Source organism: Bos taurus, chromosome 6 (genome assembly GCF_002263795.3).
Source record: "Bos taurus isolate L1 Dominette 01449 registration number 42190680 breed Hereford chromosome 6, ARS-UCD2.0, whole genome shotgun sequence".
Taxonomy (NCBI): domain Eukaryota; kingdom Metazoa; phylum Chordata; class Mammalia; order Artiodactyla; family Bovidae; genus Bos; species Bos taurus.
This window is the reverse complement of record NC_037333.1, coordinates 30,771,572-30,787,502: the sequence shown is the minus strand read 5'-3', so window position 1 is coordinate 30,787,502 and position 15,931 is coordinate 30,771,572. Positions and strand designations below refer to the sequence as shown.

Below are 15,931 nucleotides of genomic sequence, written 5' to 3'. Positions count from 1 at the left end.
ATTCACATTTAAGAAGAAGTTATTTCTTTTAGGGATACTATTTTTTCTTTCAATATATTCAGTAGTGCCCTGACTACCTAGTGTCTTTAGGTAGGCAAATACCTACAGTGTCAGTTTACTAATGGTATCTGAATGATATTCATAGATAAGCCAAGCAAGTGACGTTGAGGATGTGGGTGGTGGTGCCTCACAGGCCCACAGAGAGTTGCTCCTATGGCTCAAGCAACTATTTCTCAAGTATATTCCTCAAAATTTTAGCTCTAAAGAAAATAAGAAAGGGGGATGAAAGTCTTATAAATTTAGGAAATGCTGGAGTAAACAAAAATCATACACGTTTTCTTTTCTACAGGTCTTCTCAAAGCCTTTAATAGACTGCCTTATTTTGGTAAATTTCCAACAGAGTGTTGCTCAGAGTTGATGACCACAAGACCGCCCCCCCACACTTTTTTTTTTTTTTTTTTCCGCAGAAACCCTCTAGGCACTAGGGTCCCTTGGAACACACTTTTGGAAATTCTGGAAATGCGAATGACCTTATCTGGGATGGAGGCTGGAATAAGGGTGAAATAGAATCCATTAACACTCATAATCATTTTCATAAATTCACATTTACTGCCCTTTTTGAGCAACACTCTGAAGCAACAGAACTTTAGACCCATCGATTTCATAAGGAAGATGTCCAAGTTGTGAGGGAAGCTCCAATGCAATGTTGATCCCAGAGTGTCAGCAGGGTCACTGGGGCTGAGGCTGTGGGAAAACCCAAAGGTAGATGACAGAGACGTAATTCAGAGAAAGACAAATATCATATGATATCACTTATATGCAGAATCTTTAAAACATGGTACAAATGAACTTGTTTACAAAATAGACTCACACACATAGAGAATGAACTTTTGGTTATGGGGCAGGAGGGGAGAGGTGGATGGATTGGGAGTCTGGGATTGACATGTACACACTGCTATATTTAAAAGAATTAACCAACAAGAACCTATGGTATAGCATAGGAAATGCTGCTCAATATTCTGTAATAACCCAAATGAAAGAAGAATTTGAAAAAGAATAGATAATATGTATATGTATACCTGAATGACTTTGCTGTATACCTGAAACTAAGACAACATTCTTTTGGAGTAACTATACTCCAAAAGAAAATGAAAATTAAGAAATAGAGGCTTAACTCTCCATCGTAGCCCTTAGGGCTGGTATTACTCTTGTTTAGCTCTGGTTGAATGTTGATTATCATCAAGCTCATACTTATAGACATGTGGATGACATGAACAGATAAAAAAGGTGAATGCATCACCGAAAGTGAGTTATTTATTCTGTCCAGATTGGCTTCTCTCCAAAGTTTTAAGCAGCCTGTCATCAGATAATACAAGAGCTGGGACAAGAGTACAATATGGGTCCACATATCCTAAGTCTGGGAGAAGGCAATGGCACCCCACTCCAGTACTCTTGTCTGGAAAATCCCATGGACAGAGGAGCCTGGTAGGCTGCAGTCCATGGGGTCGCTAAGAGTTGGACACGACTGAGAAACTTCACTTTCACTTTTCACTTTCATGCATTGGAGGAGGAAATGGCAACCCACTCCAGTGATCTTGCCTGGAGAATCCCAGGGACGTGGGAACCTGGTGGGCTGCCGTCTATGGGGTCGCACAGAGTCGGACACGACTGAAGTGACTTAGCAGCAGCAGCAGCATCCTAAGTCTGGGCTTCCCTGTGGCTCAGATGGTAAGAATCTGCCCGTAATACAGAAGACCTGGGTTCGATCCATGGATTGGGAAGATCCCCTAGAGGAGGGCATGGCAATGCATTCTGGTATTCTTGCCTGGAGAATCCTAACTATAAGAATCAGGTTAAATTCTGCTAGATAAAATATGTTCTGTCCTCTTATCTTGATAAATATACCTTCACGACCCCTAGGACATCAGGTTTGGGTTTCTAATTCATGACCAGCTAAGAGTTCCGTGCTGATTCAGTGGCACAAGGAATTGACCTCTGGTTCCCCTTCCACCCACACAGTGAGGGATTTCCCACACATAGGTGTGTGTGCCTGAGCTTGCACGTTGAACTCTATTGGCACCCCCCAAATACCACCACAGAGACCTGTATGTACCCCTCGCTTTGAGACCTGCTCTCATAATCAGACATGGAAATAGGCCTTTATGGACCCTGGCGGGGCACTCGGAGCTGCCTGGGCAGGAAATGTCAGGGAACTATGCAGATGGTACCCACTCTGGAATGCTCATGACCTTGGCCCTGACTGTTCTCACCCTGTGAGAAGGGGCACAGCTGGAAGAGGGCCAGAACTAGGCAAGTCTGAGGTAGAGCCCAAAGAGTTTGGAATTGAGAGTAAAAACTCTATGAAAAGTATACATTTTAAAAGCTGCAGTCTTTGCAGCTACCCCCACCCCCACCCCAGACTCCGGAAGTGAGTAAAAGAAGAAAAAGGGTACTTCTTATTTGAATTTAACTACTTCTGAAAGCCTCTGGTCAACTTTTCTTCTTGTTCCCCAAGGTAAGATTACTTTGCCTTTGGCATTAAAAGGAAACTAGATCAGTTGTGTGAAAAACCCAAAATGATGTATTTTATCAACTTCAGACTTGTCCCAAGGCTTTCTCTCACACTGTGTTAAATAATAGAAGTCTGTTTAATTGAATTCCTTTGTCTGTAGCATATGCTGGGTGACATTATGCCAGCATCTTGCTCTAAGCAGCAAAACGTTCTTCGTAAAAGCATTAAGATCCAGAGCGTCTTTCTGGATATAGGGTAGGAACACAGAACTGCAGCAGCTTGAAACCACATAAAAACAGTGCCTCCGAAATGTAATTGCAAAAACACATCACCATAAACCAGGGCGGGGGGTAGGTAATATTTAGGATTCTAAAATGAATATTAAAGAAAAAAAAAAGAGGGGAGAGGGAAGAATATAAGAATGGAGAGAGGAAAGCATTTGTGGCACAAATCTTATCTAAAGAACTTAACTTTATAATGTTTTGCATGTCCTAACATTCTGCCCATAGGCTAATCTATATGTTTATTTCCCCTTGACAGACACCATCCTTTAGAGATGGGGTTATTAACGGATATATTGTGGACTGAGGCAGTTTACCATGTCTGCAGTAACACGTGATTGTGTGTTTCACCCCAAGGATCCTGGAGCTTCAGCAGAATGGTGACATGGACATTCTGAAGCACAAATGGTGGCCCAAGAATGGGCAGTGTGACCTGTACTCCTCAGTGGACACAAAGCAGAAAGGAGGCGCCCTGGACATAAAGAGCTTTGCAGGGGTTTTTTGTATCCTCGCTGCTGGCATTGTCCTCTCCTGCTTTATAGCCATGCTGGAGACGTGGTGGAACAAGAGGAAAGGCTCCCGGGTTCCATCAAAAGAGGTACTTGATTGAAAGCTTTTGCACTATGTTGAGCGAACACGCGGGCTGTGTTTCCAGGGAGGGTCATCACAGGGAAGGGGATGGTGGTTGGGGGTGGGATTTGTTTCTTCTTTCCTTGAAGAATGAAAATAAACTTATGAAATGTAAAAATTGGTAAGATCAATACCAATTTTCATTTTTAAGACATCCCAGATCCATGAAGAGGAAACGATAGCATTTGAAAGACTGACAGTTTCATGAGCCATAATGGGCCTTGAAATTCTCCTGAATCTTAGGATAGACTAGGTCTATGATTTTTCTAAAGGCTGTGATTCCCTTGACCATTTAACGAAGACACTTATTATTTTATTTCAAGTAGCTGTTTAACTTATAGGTAAATTACTAGTGTCTCTGAGATTCGGCCTAAGAAATGCAATGTTACAGTAAAATAATCAGTTTTCTCTTCACTGCCAGAGACTGCATCCCTCTGTCTGCATGTAGACCTAGAGAAGTGATCATATGTTTTCAGCCCTTTGATGACTAAGTTTAATAAATCCATACCATGGAATCATGTAGAATTCCATTTTTCATCTTTCCTCCTGGATCAGCTTAACTCCAGGGCCATATTAAAATTTTTCCAGAGATTTGAAAGAAAAATTTCAGAGTTACATATATCTTTTAAAGTGCCCTGTGCTTTATTTTCATCAAAAAAAAAAAGTGGGATTTATAAATTTTCAGAGACTATCTGAAGTTAAACTACTTGATTTATTTATCTTACTTCCACTGGATCAAAAGGTGAAAAAAGAATTTAATAATGAACTCATATTCACTAAAGCTTCACAAATTGAAATGAAAAATGACCTGAATTTGCTGAATAATTTGATTTGCTGGATAGTTTCAAAGAAAGACAGTTTTAAGCTTTCTGTAACTAGACCTTGGCTAACTTACGCCTAAGTAAATCCTAAGAGGATCTGCTTTAAGGTGCAAATAAAAATGACTTCTTATTTGCATGATTTTTGCATGTTAATATATTCTTTCAAACAGATTGTTTCCTAAAATTTTCTGAGGATTCCTTCCTACCACCTTATACGAAAAATTGATCAGCACCATATAAGGAAAAGCTTGGCTTGGCAAAGATAAATTTTAGCTTCCTACCTGTCTGAGTGATCATACATTCTAAATTAGTGGGGTATAAACTAAAAATTAATCAGATTTTTCTGTAGTGTTTTCTTTGTGGAATAAACTTCTGGTATCTCTACTGACACTGATTCAGTGCCAAAGACCACATTAATGCAACATTATAGCCGAGACATCATAGTCTCAAAAATCTGAAAATTAAGGACTCCCCAAGCTCCTTATATTTTGAATTACTATACATGATATTAAATTTTTGCATTATTATATCTGTTGATGGATGACTACATTATAGTTGCTGTGGGAACCATAAAATTCTATCTTTCAACCCTCTAAAGTGTCAGTGATAATATTGCATTAATGGATATTTTTATTGGATTTTGAAATGAGAAAGGAGAAGGAAAAACAGTGATGCACATCAAAATATTTTTCACTGAGGAGCACTTTAATTGCACAATGAAAAAAATACACCCTCCTTTCTAATTCATAGCAGCTAATCCAGATCATATGAACAAATATTTTCTTTTATGATTAATAGATATTTTAAATTTTAATTTATTAGATATAATTAAATCCTCATAAATTTTGTTTATTGAACTTGGCTATAAAGAAGACTGATGAAAAGGACAATTTTCTTTCCTGCCAGTTTTATTTTTCAAATATTGGGCTTTAATGCTCACTTTTAGTGAAAGTCCTAAGAAATTTATAAATTAATTTCAACTCCAGAAATATGAGATTTTACTTCCTTTTTCTTCATTAAGCACCTTCTTACTAAGATTCTATTAGCGTAGCTCAAAGTGTCTTTGATTTAGAGGCCATTTAGTATTAAGCTGGCCCTAAACTGAAGCTGTCACTCACATATCATGACTTGAAGGGGTCTCTAAAGCTTCTTTTGCTGACCTCACAATATTGAATCATTTAGGCTCTAGGTAACTTGAGTGTATGAAATCCCTCAATCAGAAACTGATTCTCTTGTGTTGAATGTTGCTCTCTCTAAACAATCTCACATGTTTCTAGCTGAAAGAGAAATAACCCTTTAACAGTCACTAACACTTTAGTGTGAACTAGCATATCAACATAGTATGACTTATCTCCAAGAATGGAAAGTTAAGGTTAGGAGTGAATAGAGGAAAGAAACAAAATCCAACTTGGAATGAGACATCCTGAAGAAGGAGGAAGCATGCAAATAGAAGAGGGGTGGGGGGGGGAATGTGCAGCCCAAACCATACATTCTGTTTGTATAACTTTGCCTGGGTCTGTCCCTGCTCTCGTAGAAGGCAATCACCCATCTACTACTCCCATACTTTGTAGTTGCATGTGGCATTTGCTCATTTAAGAACTTTCATTGCAAGAAAAAGATAGATAACCTTATCTTAGAATCATATGGGTACCCCCATAACCTAGCACAGTGCCCGGCTCATATTAGGTGCTCAATAAATATTTGTTAACTGAACAAACCCCAAAGTTCAGTTCATTACCTATCATGTTTGCTGAACTACTTTTTATTTTTTTAACCATGGAAGCTAGTACTGATGAGAACCTTATCTTCTTTTTCTTCATCTCCAGGATGACAAGGAAATTGACCTGGAGCACCTCCATAGACGTGTAAATAGCTTGTGCACAGATGACGACAGCCCCCATAAACAGTTTTCCACCTCGTCAATTGACTTGACCCCTCTGGACATTGACACTTTGCCAACACGACAAGCACTGGAGCAAATCAGTGATTTCAGGAACACTCATATTACCACAACAACCTTTATCCCAGAGCAGATCCAGACTCTTAGCCGCACACTGTCAGCTAAAGCTGCCTCTGGTTTCGCTTTTGGCAACGTGCCTGAGCACCGAACTGGCCCTTTTAGGCACAGGGCACCTAATGGGGGCTTTTTCAGGAGTCCTATCAAAACAATGTCATCTATTCCTTATCAACCAACTCCTACCCTGGGGCTCAATCTGGGTAACGATCCAGACCGAGGCACTTCCATATGAGAATCCAACAAAATCTCTCCACTGTTTCTCTTGTAGGACTCCCTTTGCAAGGAGCAACTGTAAGATTGTGGGACTAACATGGATGTAACTTTTTTTTTAAATCAGGATTATTAGTAACAGTTCTAGTTCTTTCTCTCTACCCTCTCCCTCTTCTCTCTCCTCTACTTCTTTCTCTCTCTTCTTCCCTCTCTTCCCAGACATCTTCTTCCACGTTGTTTCATTACTCAATTTGTTCCCCCAGAAGGTAGTATACTAGGATCCTATTAGACTGCTTTTCATATACTGTACTTCAAGAATAGGAAACATGCACTGAGTATACTAGGAGTATATGCAGGATTAATTTTACATAAAGGCCTCTTCTGTAACATTTCTCTATTTTTAAAACTATAATTGCAATAACTTCAGTCTTTTTACATTCTTCTGCTGCATCCATAAAATGCTCCACTGCTGTCGAGTGTCCTTTGACTATGGACCAAAGGCAACCCCTGCAGTGTTTATAGAATAATTTAAAGACCATTCAGGCCACATAATATGAGAATGCAATTTTGTAGGATTACAAAAAAGCCATTAATATGCCAGTCAAGACTACAGTTAAAACTACTCTTGCACTGCAACAGTGCATATGACCTTTATGTGATTGTACAGTATTAAAAAGGTTTTTTTGCTTATGTACAGTAAACTTTATCATATGGCAGCAGCCTCTATTGTGTTAAATAAATTAGTATCTCATATATACATATATATGCACCTATATAATGTGTATATATATTCAAAGGCGGCCATTGCTATTGCAATTCATTTAATAAAGCTTTAGTTTAAAAAAAAAAAAGTATTGTATACAGGAACTATGTATAGTGCAGGGGGTCTTTTCAGTTAGAAAAGGCAGGTTGCTTTAATGTTATTCTGACTCGCATTGTTTGCCAACAGAGAATATTTTATACTTTTGTTATTAAAACATCCAGGGCAATTTAATATTTGTTCCTAGATGTAACTCATTTGAATAGATTTCTGCATTTGTTATTCAGCAATGTATAAAGCTAACCTTGATAATTTTACTTTTAATTAATTATCTAAATGGAAAATGTTGTTAGCCGAACCACATCCACCACAGCACAGAGAGCTCTATCCGAGTTTAGATGTAGATCATTGGAGGTTAATAAATTATCTTCCAAAGCAGTGAGCCAATCAATACAACTGCAGTTGGGGAGAGATGGGAGCCCTGAAGAAATATTGATGTGGCCTTAATTACTGTCATACATTATCCTAAAGAAGAAAATATAACAACCCTACCGGGCTCTCACCTTCACCCCCTTTTTTATTCAGTTCTATTTGGAGGAGTCATGTATTTTTTACATTAGTGCCAAGTGTGTAGAAGGATGACAACAAAAACAGTGCCTCTGTGCACAATCCTTTGAAAGTAGCATTCTCACCTTTTAGAAATGTAGAAAGAGTTTTGTTTGTAATCCTTCAATTAAAATGTGGTAAGTAGGAAGCAAGAACTTATCCCGTGTTTTTACGCAGCCATAGACTTACTTTATTCTAATTCATTCCGTGGCTAGGATTGATATAGGAATCAACCTATGTGATTTGCTTTAGGAGAAATTAAAAGATATATTCTTAAGGTATATTATATTTTGATGCTAATTCTGTTCTGGGGAGCATCTTGTCCTGTCACTGTTTTTGTACTAAATTGTCAAATATTGTCTACTGTGTAAGGCAGAAAATTTTCTTATCATGCGAAACCATTTTGTTTCCAGGGTAACAAGTATCTAAGTGCATGCACAACTTGTTTTCCCTTGTAACATCCATGATCTCATTCACGACTCTGATTTTAAAACAAAAAACCTTTACAACAAGCTATATAGGGACATACCAGATGTTGCAGTGATTTTAGCTATCAACAAACTGTTAACCATGTACAATATTTAAAATAGGCCTATTTTGATGTATTGCCTATTATACAAATACACAAACCACTTTTTGAAGGCCTCAGTTATGAGTGACAGAGCTTTCTGTGTATAATTTGTCTAAATAATTTGTCTAATAAAAATGTTTTCTAAACTTGCTCTCCTACCATTGAAGTCTTAACTATACAATTTGAAAATGCTTACCCTCTCACAGATAGAACTGAATTTTTCTAAAAATTTATCTTGAACTAAAGCATAACACACATTAAGTTTTGCTAGAAGAACGATACTATGAGTGGCTTTCTAGAAACAGTACCAACTGATGTTCTAAACCGATTCAAGACTGCCTTCTACTATTAGAGACTATTTGAATCAATGATATATTTGTTTTCCTTTGTGAACATCTCATGAGCACCTTTTTGGGAAAGATTTATCCTGTTTCATGTAAACAATGCAGCCATTATAATAATAGTAGGATGAGGGTTTGTTACTTTTAAAAAAAGTTAAAGGTAATTATTAAACTTAGAATTTGTGTATTAATATTTGCTTTGCTGTTGGGGAAATATTCATTATGCTGAATCTATTAATTTGGAAATTGACTCCCACGTTATTTCTAATAGAGTGTTATTTTCTGCATTTGAACTACCATATTTAATTCTTCTAGCATTTAATTCATTCAATGGAGATATATCTGAAAACATTCAATTTAGCTTAAAATCTCTACTTTTCTATGATTTTTAAATGTTGAAACTAGAAGGAACTGTAGCAAGCTAGACTATTTTACAGATAAGAAAACATAAGATGCTGAGAAGCTGTGACTCTCCCCAATATTTGACAATCTGAGTCTTTTTAAACTCTGCTGTGCGTCAGTCACGCTCACTCAGAGCCTAATCGGTGGTGCATTTGAGGAATGGCTCAGGTACAATGACTCCACCCACTCCTCTCTCGCCAAGCTTAGGCTGCAAATCTCTAGAACCTTCCTTCCTCTTCGGGGACCACTTAGAGCATCTGATTCACCTTCTCATTTTACAGATGGGAAAGTGAGGACCTCAAGCTGCATCAGGTCGCAGCTAGTGGCGGGACTTGGGGCATCTTGCTTCCGCCCTGTGGTACTTCCGTTAGCCCAGTGCTCACCCTGACCCTCACCACTTCCACCAAACTTGCTTATTTCAAAACAAGACAAACACCCTACATACACATACTTTTATTCCACTCAGATGTCAAACTTATTCCACTGGTGAATTATTAAGAGAATTGGTTGTCCCTTTCAACCCCATCAGAAGTTATGTACAGGGTTTTGGTTTAATTCTACATTAGAAGATTGTGAGACCTTCTTTCTTCCTCATACATAATGAACTACAGGCAATTTGTCATTTTCTCAATTATGTTATTTTTCATCTCTTTTAGTTTGGTTGGTTGTCAACTGAATAAATACTTTAAAAAATAGACTTTGCTGGACGGTACTTTGCTTCATCAATTAGAAAGAAAGATGAGAAAAATCAATTTATCCTACATAATACCTTTAAAGCTACAAAATTGGATAACAAATTATAAGTATTCTATAATCAGAATTTTGGGATGGTGAAACACATTTTGAATTATGAGAATAGTAAATGAATCAGAGCTAATAACTTTTGTGCTAGTAAACATAGCTTTTATTCTTAAATATACATCTCATGATAATTGATAAAACTCAATGGGCTCACTAGAAATGGGCTTCCCTCTAGAGTGTTTTTATTTCTAAAAATGAATCTTTTATCCAGTCCTTGTGATCAGATATTAATAAATGACTAGTAATTGTGACATTTTATAAAAATCATTTCGATTTTTTTGCAAAACATTTATTTATTTGGCTGCACCAGGTCTTAGTTGCAGCATGTGGAGATCTAGTTCCCTGACCGGGAATCGAACCTGGGCCCCCTGAGATGGAAGTACAGTCTTAGCCACTGGACCACCAGGGAAGTCCCTCAGCAAATTTTAATAAGCACCATCTCATGAGGTAGCATCTATGAGCTCCCTTGGATGGAAATGACTTACCTGACATTGAAAAATTAGGAGATAAAGCTTCTTAGATTTGATAGATATAATTCAATTCTGTTAGTGTTGACTGAAAACCTGTTACGTAAAGCCACAGTGCTAAGCAGTTACATATCACACAGATGAAGACATTTTCACCAATGGGTCTGGATGTGTTCGAGGGCACCGGCCTTTCCTTGTCCTTACTCAACATGCAGGATGTGGGGGCCACCTTACAGACTTTCTAGGGTGGCAGAATTAGTCACCCCAAACCAGTATCTCCTCAGGGGCCTGGACAGTCCAGCTGACTGGACCAGTCCATCCTGGAAGTTCTCATGCGCTGACTGAGTCCGCCATCTTAGATTCAGATTCCTTCCACAAGGAAGACTTGGAAATCTCCCAAAATGCCAGACCATGAGGCCAAATTTTCAAAAACATGAAAATCACCCTGCGACACGGGGAAACTGCTGTCTAACCCGTGCTCCTGGTCCATAGGACTCGAAGACTGATTCCTTCCCTCAGGCATCCGCATCAGAGTGGCACAGACCAGGACGCTCATTTTCTGTCCCTGCAGATAATCCCTCGGGATGATTAGAGCACTGTAGACTTTCCAACAACTTGCTTCAGAGGGACCAAACACAAGAAATCTTATTAAGGCTACTCTTCAACTTTCATAAATTTTTATTTGAATTGCAAATAAGGCTCCTAGTTACTGTTCCTGTCTCCTAAGACACAGGATACACCGTGACCTAGGATCCGGATGAAAGTAAAGTGTTTTACAGGCTGCCCACCACGAGGACAGCCTCCAATCCACACACACCCCCAGGAGAACAAAAAAGACGTGGTTTTGTTGCATTTTGCAGAGCTGCACAGAGGCACAGAGCGCCCGCACCACCTAACGATTCAGCCTGCCGTGGGAACAGAAACACTAAATGAGCTGCCGCTGGTTTTCTCACCTGACTTTGCCTACTTTCTTTTTTTCAGTAGCTTTTGTTTGTTTCCATGGAATATTAGTGGAACAATGGAACAAAGCAAATATTGTTCAAAGTTGATAAATTTTTGCATATCTAAAAGCTCTACCCTAACTTGCTATTACACACCATTTAAGACAAAGGATCGTCTTTGGACTGATTTTGCGCGTTTCTGGGATTTATTCCCAGTGGAGATGATAAACTGTTGTGTCTGCACTTGTTACCTACCTTGTGCCACAAACATACCTTTCTGGACTTCGTTAAGAATGAGGCCCCTTTTTCCTTTCGGAAAAACTCTATAGGTTCCAACCTATTGAATTGGCAACATATTTCAAAAGTCTCAAATTGTCTGTGATATGATAGAAAATTCCAAAATTTTTACACTAATTATCATTAATTAAAAACTAAGCTTTCATAGCAGCTATTTCAAAAGAAGAAGCATATGTCACAAAATCAAAGAACAGTAAAATGTCAGAACCAGAGAGGGACAGAATAATAAATACAAATATTTTAATAGGTAATTTTCCTGCCATAAAATTTGAAGTAGAAGTAGAGGCAAACTTTAATTTTTAAAGTTGTTTTATTTTTAAATTGGTGCTATTGAAAATTCTAGGAATCAAGTAGCCTATACTTATGGCTATTTTTAATTTAAAAAATTAAACATCAGTATTGGACAAATTACAGTTTGCTTACTCACTACCCAAAGGGTTCATAATAGGGGGCCTTTAAGAATTATTCTAATGTGAAATAAAATGAGGTTCAATTTGCAAAATTTTAAGTTATATAAAACTTTCCAGAATCATAGCCATTTCATTGAGCAAGGGATACCTCTATCTATTTCACACTAGATAAATAAGGAGTTGATAGGTGATATTTAATTCCTCTTCAGAACTGTGTTAAAATTGACTTTCAAATAGTTAATGCTATTTGAAGTTAATGCTAGCCCTCTGTTAATATCCATTTATAAAAGTTGGCTATAAGACTCATTTTTAGATATCAAAGCACAGTAAAATTAAGCTGAAAATAAAGGTGTCAACGTGCCCAGCTGTTTAGTTTGATTTTTTGTTCTAAAAATAGGTATTGATACCCAATGTGCTATAGAAGTAACTTCATCTACTTTTGTAGGTGATGTTAGAAAACACTTTGAACATTAGTTGTTAGATGGATTAGAGCCCCGTTATAGGTCTAATTGACATAATTGACACTAGATATCAAATGCAGAACTTTCATTCACACAATGCTTTTAATGAATATAATACTTTTTTCCAAATTAAGAATAAAAATTAAAAATAAGCAGTGCAGACCTTCCAGATTCAATTCTGCATAACCAAGCATTTTAAAACTTATTGCTCACTCACTCAGATTTCTCCATGGAAATGTCATGGTAAAAACAATTGTTCATAATCTGAGCAACACGTGAACAAAATCACCTCTCACACATGTAGTCTTTATAGTTTTTGGTGTGTCCAATTAACATGGTAAGTCCTATACTGCTTAATCACCAATTCATATATATTTAATTCTTTTTTGTTCATCATCATTAAATGACATTTTAATGATGTATTTTTTACTTCATAATAATGATTTCGTGTCTCTTTAAAAAAAATGAGTATTAATACATAGGCTGCAGAGAGAATATTAGGAACAAAACAACCACACAGGATCAATCGGTCCATTGATGGACACTGTCTGAGCACCTACTATGAGCAAGGCACCTAGGACAGAGCTTTCCTAAGTGGTGCACTAAGGCATACTCCTCAGCAGCAGGAGGTGGGAGGTGCTGAGGTATTGGTGCCCGCATCATCAGGGCATAGGGTGGGCCCCTGGCCAAGAGCTCTGCCCATGAGCTGTTTTATTCACTTACACCAAGACTTAGCTAAGAGAGCTTCCAAAGCTGGAGAAACAAAATAGACACATTTTAAACTTTGAATAAAAACTCATGGTTTAAGTAACATCAGAAGACAAGAATATGAATTATGATACACAGTACATTTAATTGTCAGATTAGTGCTATCAAGAGAATATTCTATGAGAAGAGAAGAAGAATGAGGCTGTGTGACTTGGGATGGTTTCATGGAGTAAGTAGAAATTTAGCCTAAGCATAGAGGAAAGGTCATGCATGTATGCTAAGTCACTTCAGTCATGTCTGACCCTTTGCGATCCCATGGACTGTAGCTCACCAGGCTCCTCTGTCCATGCAATTTCCCATGGCAAGTGGGTTGCCATGCCCTCCTCCAGGGGATCTTCCTGACTCAGGAATCGAACCACGTCTCTTATGGCTCCAGCATTGGCAGGCAGTTTCTTTCCAGTGGTAAAGGAAAGGTCAGAAGAATGCAAAAGGGCTTCCCAGTGGAGGGAACAATGCAACCAAAGCACAAGAAAGGGAGAGAATGCCCAGAAGAGCAGTAGCCCGCGATGTATAGAATGTGGTTTCACATCAGGAAGTAGCAGGAAGTGAAGCTGGGATGAGACTATGGGAAGATGCCTATAGACTGGGCACAAGAGATCATACTCTCCTGTTCATTCATCCATTCATGTATTCAGTGTATCGTCACTGAGATCCTACTAAGTGCAGGAACTATCCTACGTGCTGGGGATACAGCAGTAAACAAGACAGAAATCCCTGCCCTCATGGCATTTACAATCAACTGAAGGATGAGATGGCTGGATGACATCACCAACTCAATGGACATGAGTTTGAGTAAACTCCGGGAGTGGGTGATGGACAGGGAGGCCTGGTGTGCTGCAGTCCACAGGGTCACAAAGACTTGGACACAACTGAGCAACTGAACTGAACTGAAGGATACAACTTATAAGCAGGATAAAAAAGTGAAGCACACTGTCTAATAGATGATTAAGTGCAGTAGAGAAAGACAAAGAGGAGGAGCAGGAAGGCCAGAGTGAAAGTGGGATTTGCTATATATTAAATAAGGTAACCAGGGAGGTCTCCCTAATAAGTCAATATTTAACTGAAGCTTTAAAGCAGCGGTCCCCAGCCTTTTTGGCACCAGGGGCCATTTCACGGAAGACAGTTTTTTCACGGACTGGGATAGGAGTAGGGGGACAGTCTCAGGATGATTCAAGTGCATCACATTTATTGGGTACTTTATTTCTATTATTATTACATCAGCTGCACCTTCAGTCATCAGGCATTAGATCCCAGAGTTTGGGGACCCCTCCCTTAAATGGAGTGAAAGAGTTAGTCATGCTGCTCTCTGAGGAAAGAACATCTAGACTTTGGGAACAGCTAGCACAAAGGCTGTGAGGTAGGGGTGTATGGGCACATTTGAAGAACAGTGGGAAAATCAATGTAGCTGGACCGGAATGGGTGATGAGAGGGAACGGAGTAAAAGAGCCCAGAGGGGAACACAGAACCCACTTATAAGGCTTTACAGAATGCCATGAGATTTTGGCTTTTATTCTGCGAGAGATGGGAAAATCATTGGTGTGTGTTGAGCACAGGGGAATGTTTGTTACTTATCCAACATGTTGATCACGAAGTCAGAAGTAAATCAATCTTGGGATCAAAGTGCTGCCACTTTCCCACCCTCCCTGGGGCCTAAATATTTGCCCGAAATTCAAGTGTTATGGGAGAGTGACATATGGTGCCAGTTGCTGGCTGTGCCTCCCTTTGAATTTCAGTCCTTGAACCATCAGAAGGAGATTGAAACAGGGCTGGTGTTCACAGAGGCTCATGACAATGGTGTGCTGGCGATCTCCATGGGCATTGGAGAGCCCACTGAAGAATTTAACTGAAGGAAAGATCAGGCTCTTAAAGAGGTGGTTTAAGAAGTTTAAGCTATTAGTGGTTCAGGGAATGGAACAGAAAAGAGGCCAGTGGAAACCTTGGGCAATGTAGTTCAGGTGTGAGCTGAGCTCAGTGGTAACTGAAGAAAGAGGTTACAGATGGCAGATATATTTTGAAAGAAGAATTAAGAGAACTTAATGGTTCACTGAATATAGAGTGTAAAAGAGAAAAAGAAATCATATATGACTGATTTTTCAAGGTTAGATGCTAGAAAAGTGGAAATAATTTTATCAGAAAGTGCTGAAGTCAGAAGAATATTTTCTCTTTTTTTAATCTTCATTTTTTCTTAAGTTGGGAAGTTTAAAATAGAAGAAATCATAGGATTGAGAACTGTTTATTTTCCTTTGGTTGAAGCTTGAGTGACAGACTCCTAACTGGTGTGGTGGGGGGAGGGGGACCTGAGGCATTGTCTAGAGTCCATGATTTTTCATCTGCGCTCCCCAGGTGCCTAAGAGTTCTCCTCAAGATTTCAGGGGATGCTGGTCTGCTGAGGTGGGGCCCCCTGGGCTTCAGTCAGAGCTACTTTTGCTCTGATCTCTTTACATATTTGACTTTCAGTGATATTTCCCCTACATTTCGAATAACACATTACTGACAGGTGACCAAGATTTCAAGTCAGATGTTTTCTGAGGCAACTCACTGCAGCAGTCAACATTTTCCATTGCCTCATTGTTACTCTTGCTTATAGTCTCCCTTTGTATTGTGTCCGAAGTTGCCCCAATTGGTTCTTTAAAAT

At 38.8% G+C, this 15,931-nt stretch overlaps 1 protein-coding gene across 1 annotated transcript in view; it reads left to right on the top strand.

Moving 5' to 3' along the window:
- Nucleotides 1-9,814, top strand: part of GRID2 (glutamate ionotropic receptor delta type subunit 2) — a 1,601,453-nt gene extending 1,591,639 nt beyond the window's left edge. Inside the window, exons 15-16 of the mRNA XM_015471545.3 lie at nt 3,151-3,391; nt 6,071-9,814. Of these exons, the coding sequence (XP_015327031.2) occupies nt 3,151-3,391; nt 6,071-6,493 (664 nt within the window). The 3' untranslated portion in view covers nt 6,494-9,814. The remainder of the gene's footprint in view (nt 1-3,150; nt 3,392-6,070) is intronic.
- The last annotated feature ends 6,117 nt before the right edge of the window (nt 9,815-15,931 follow it).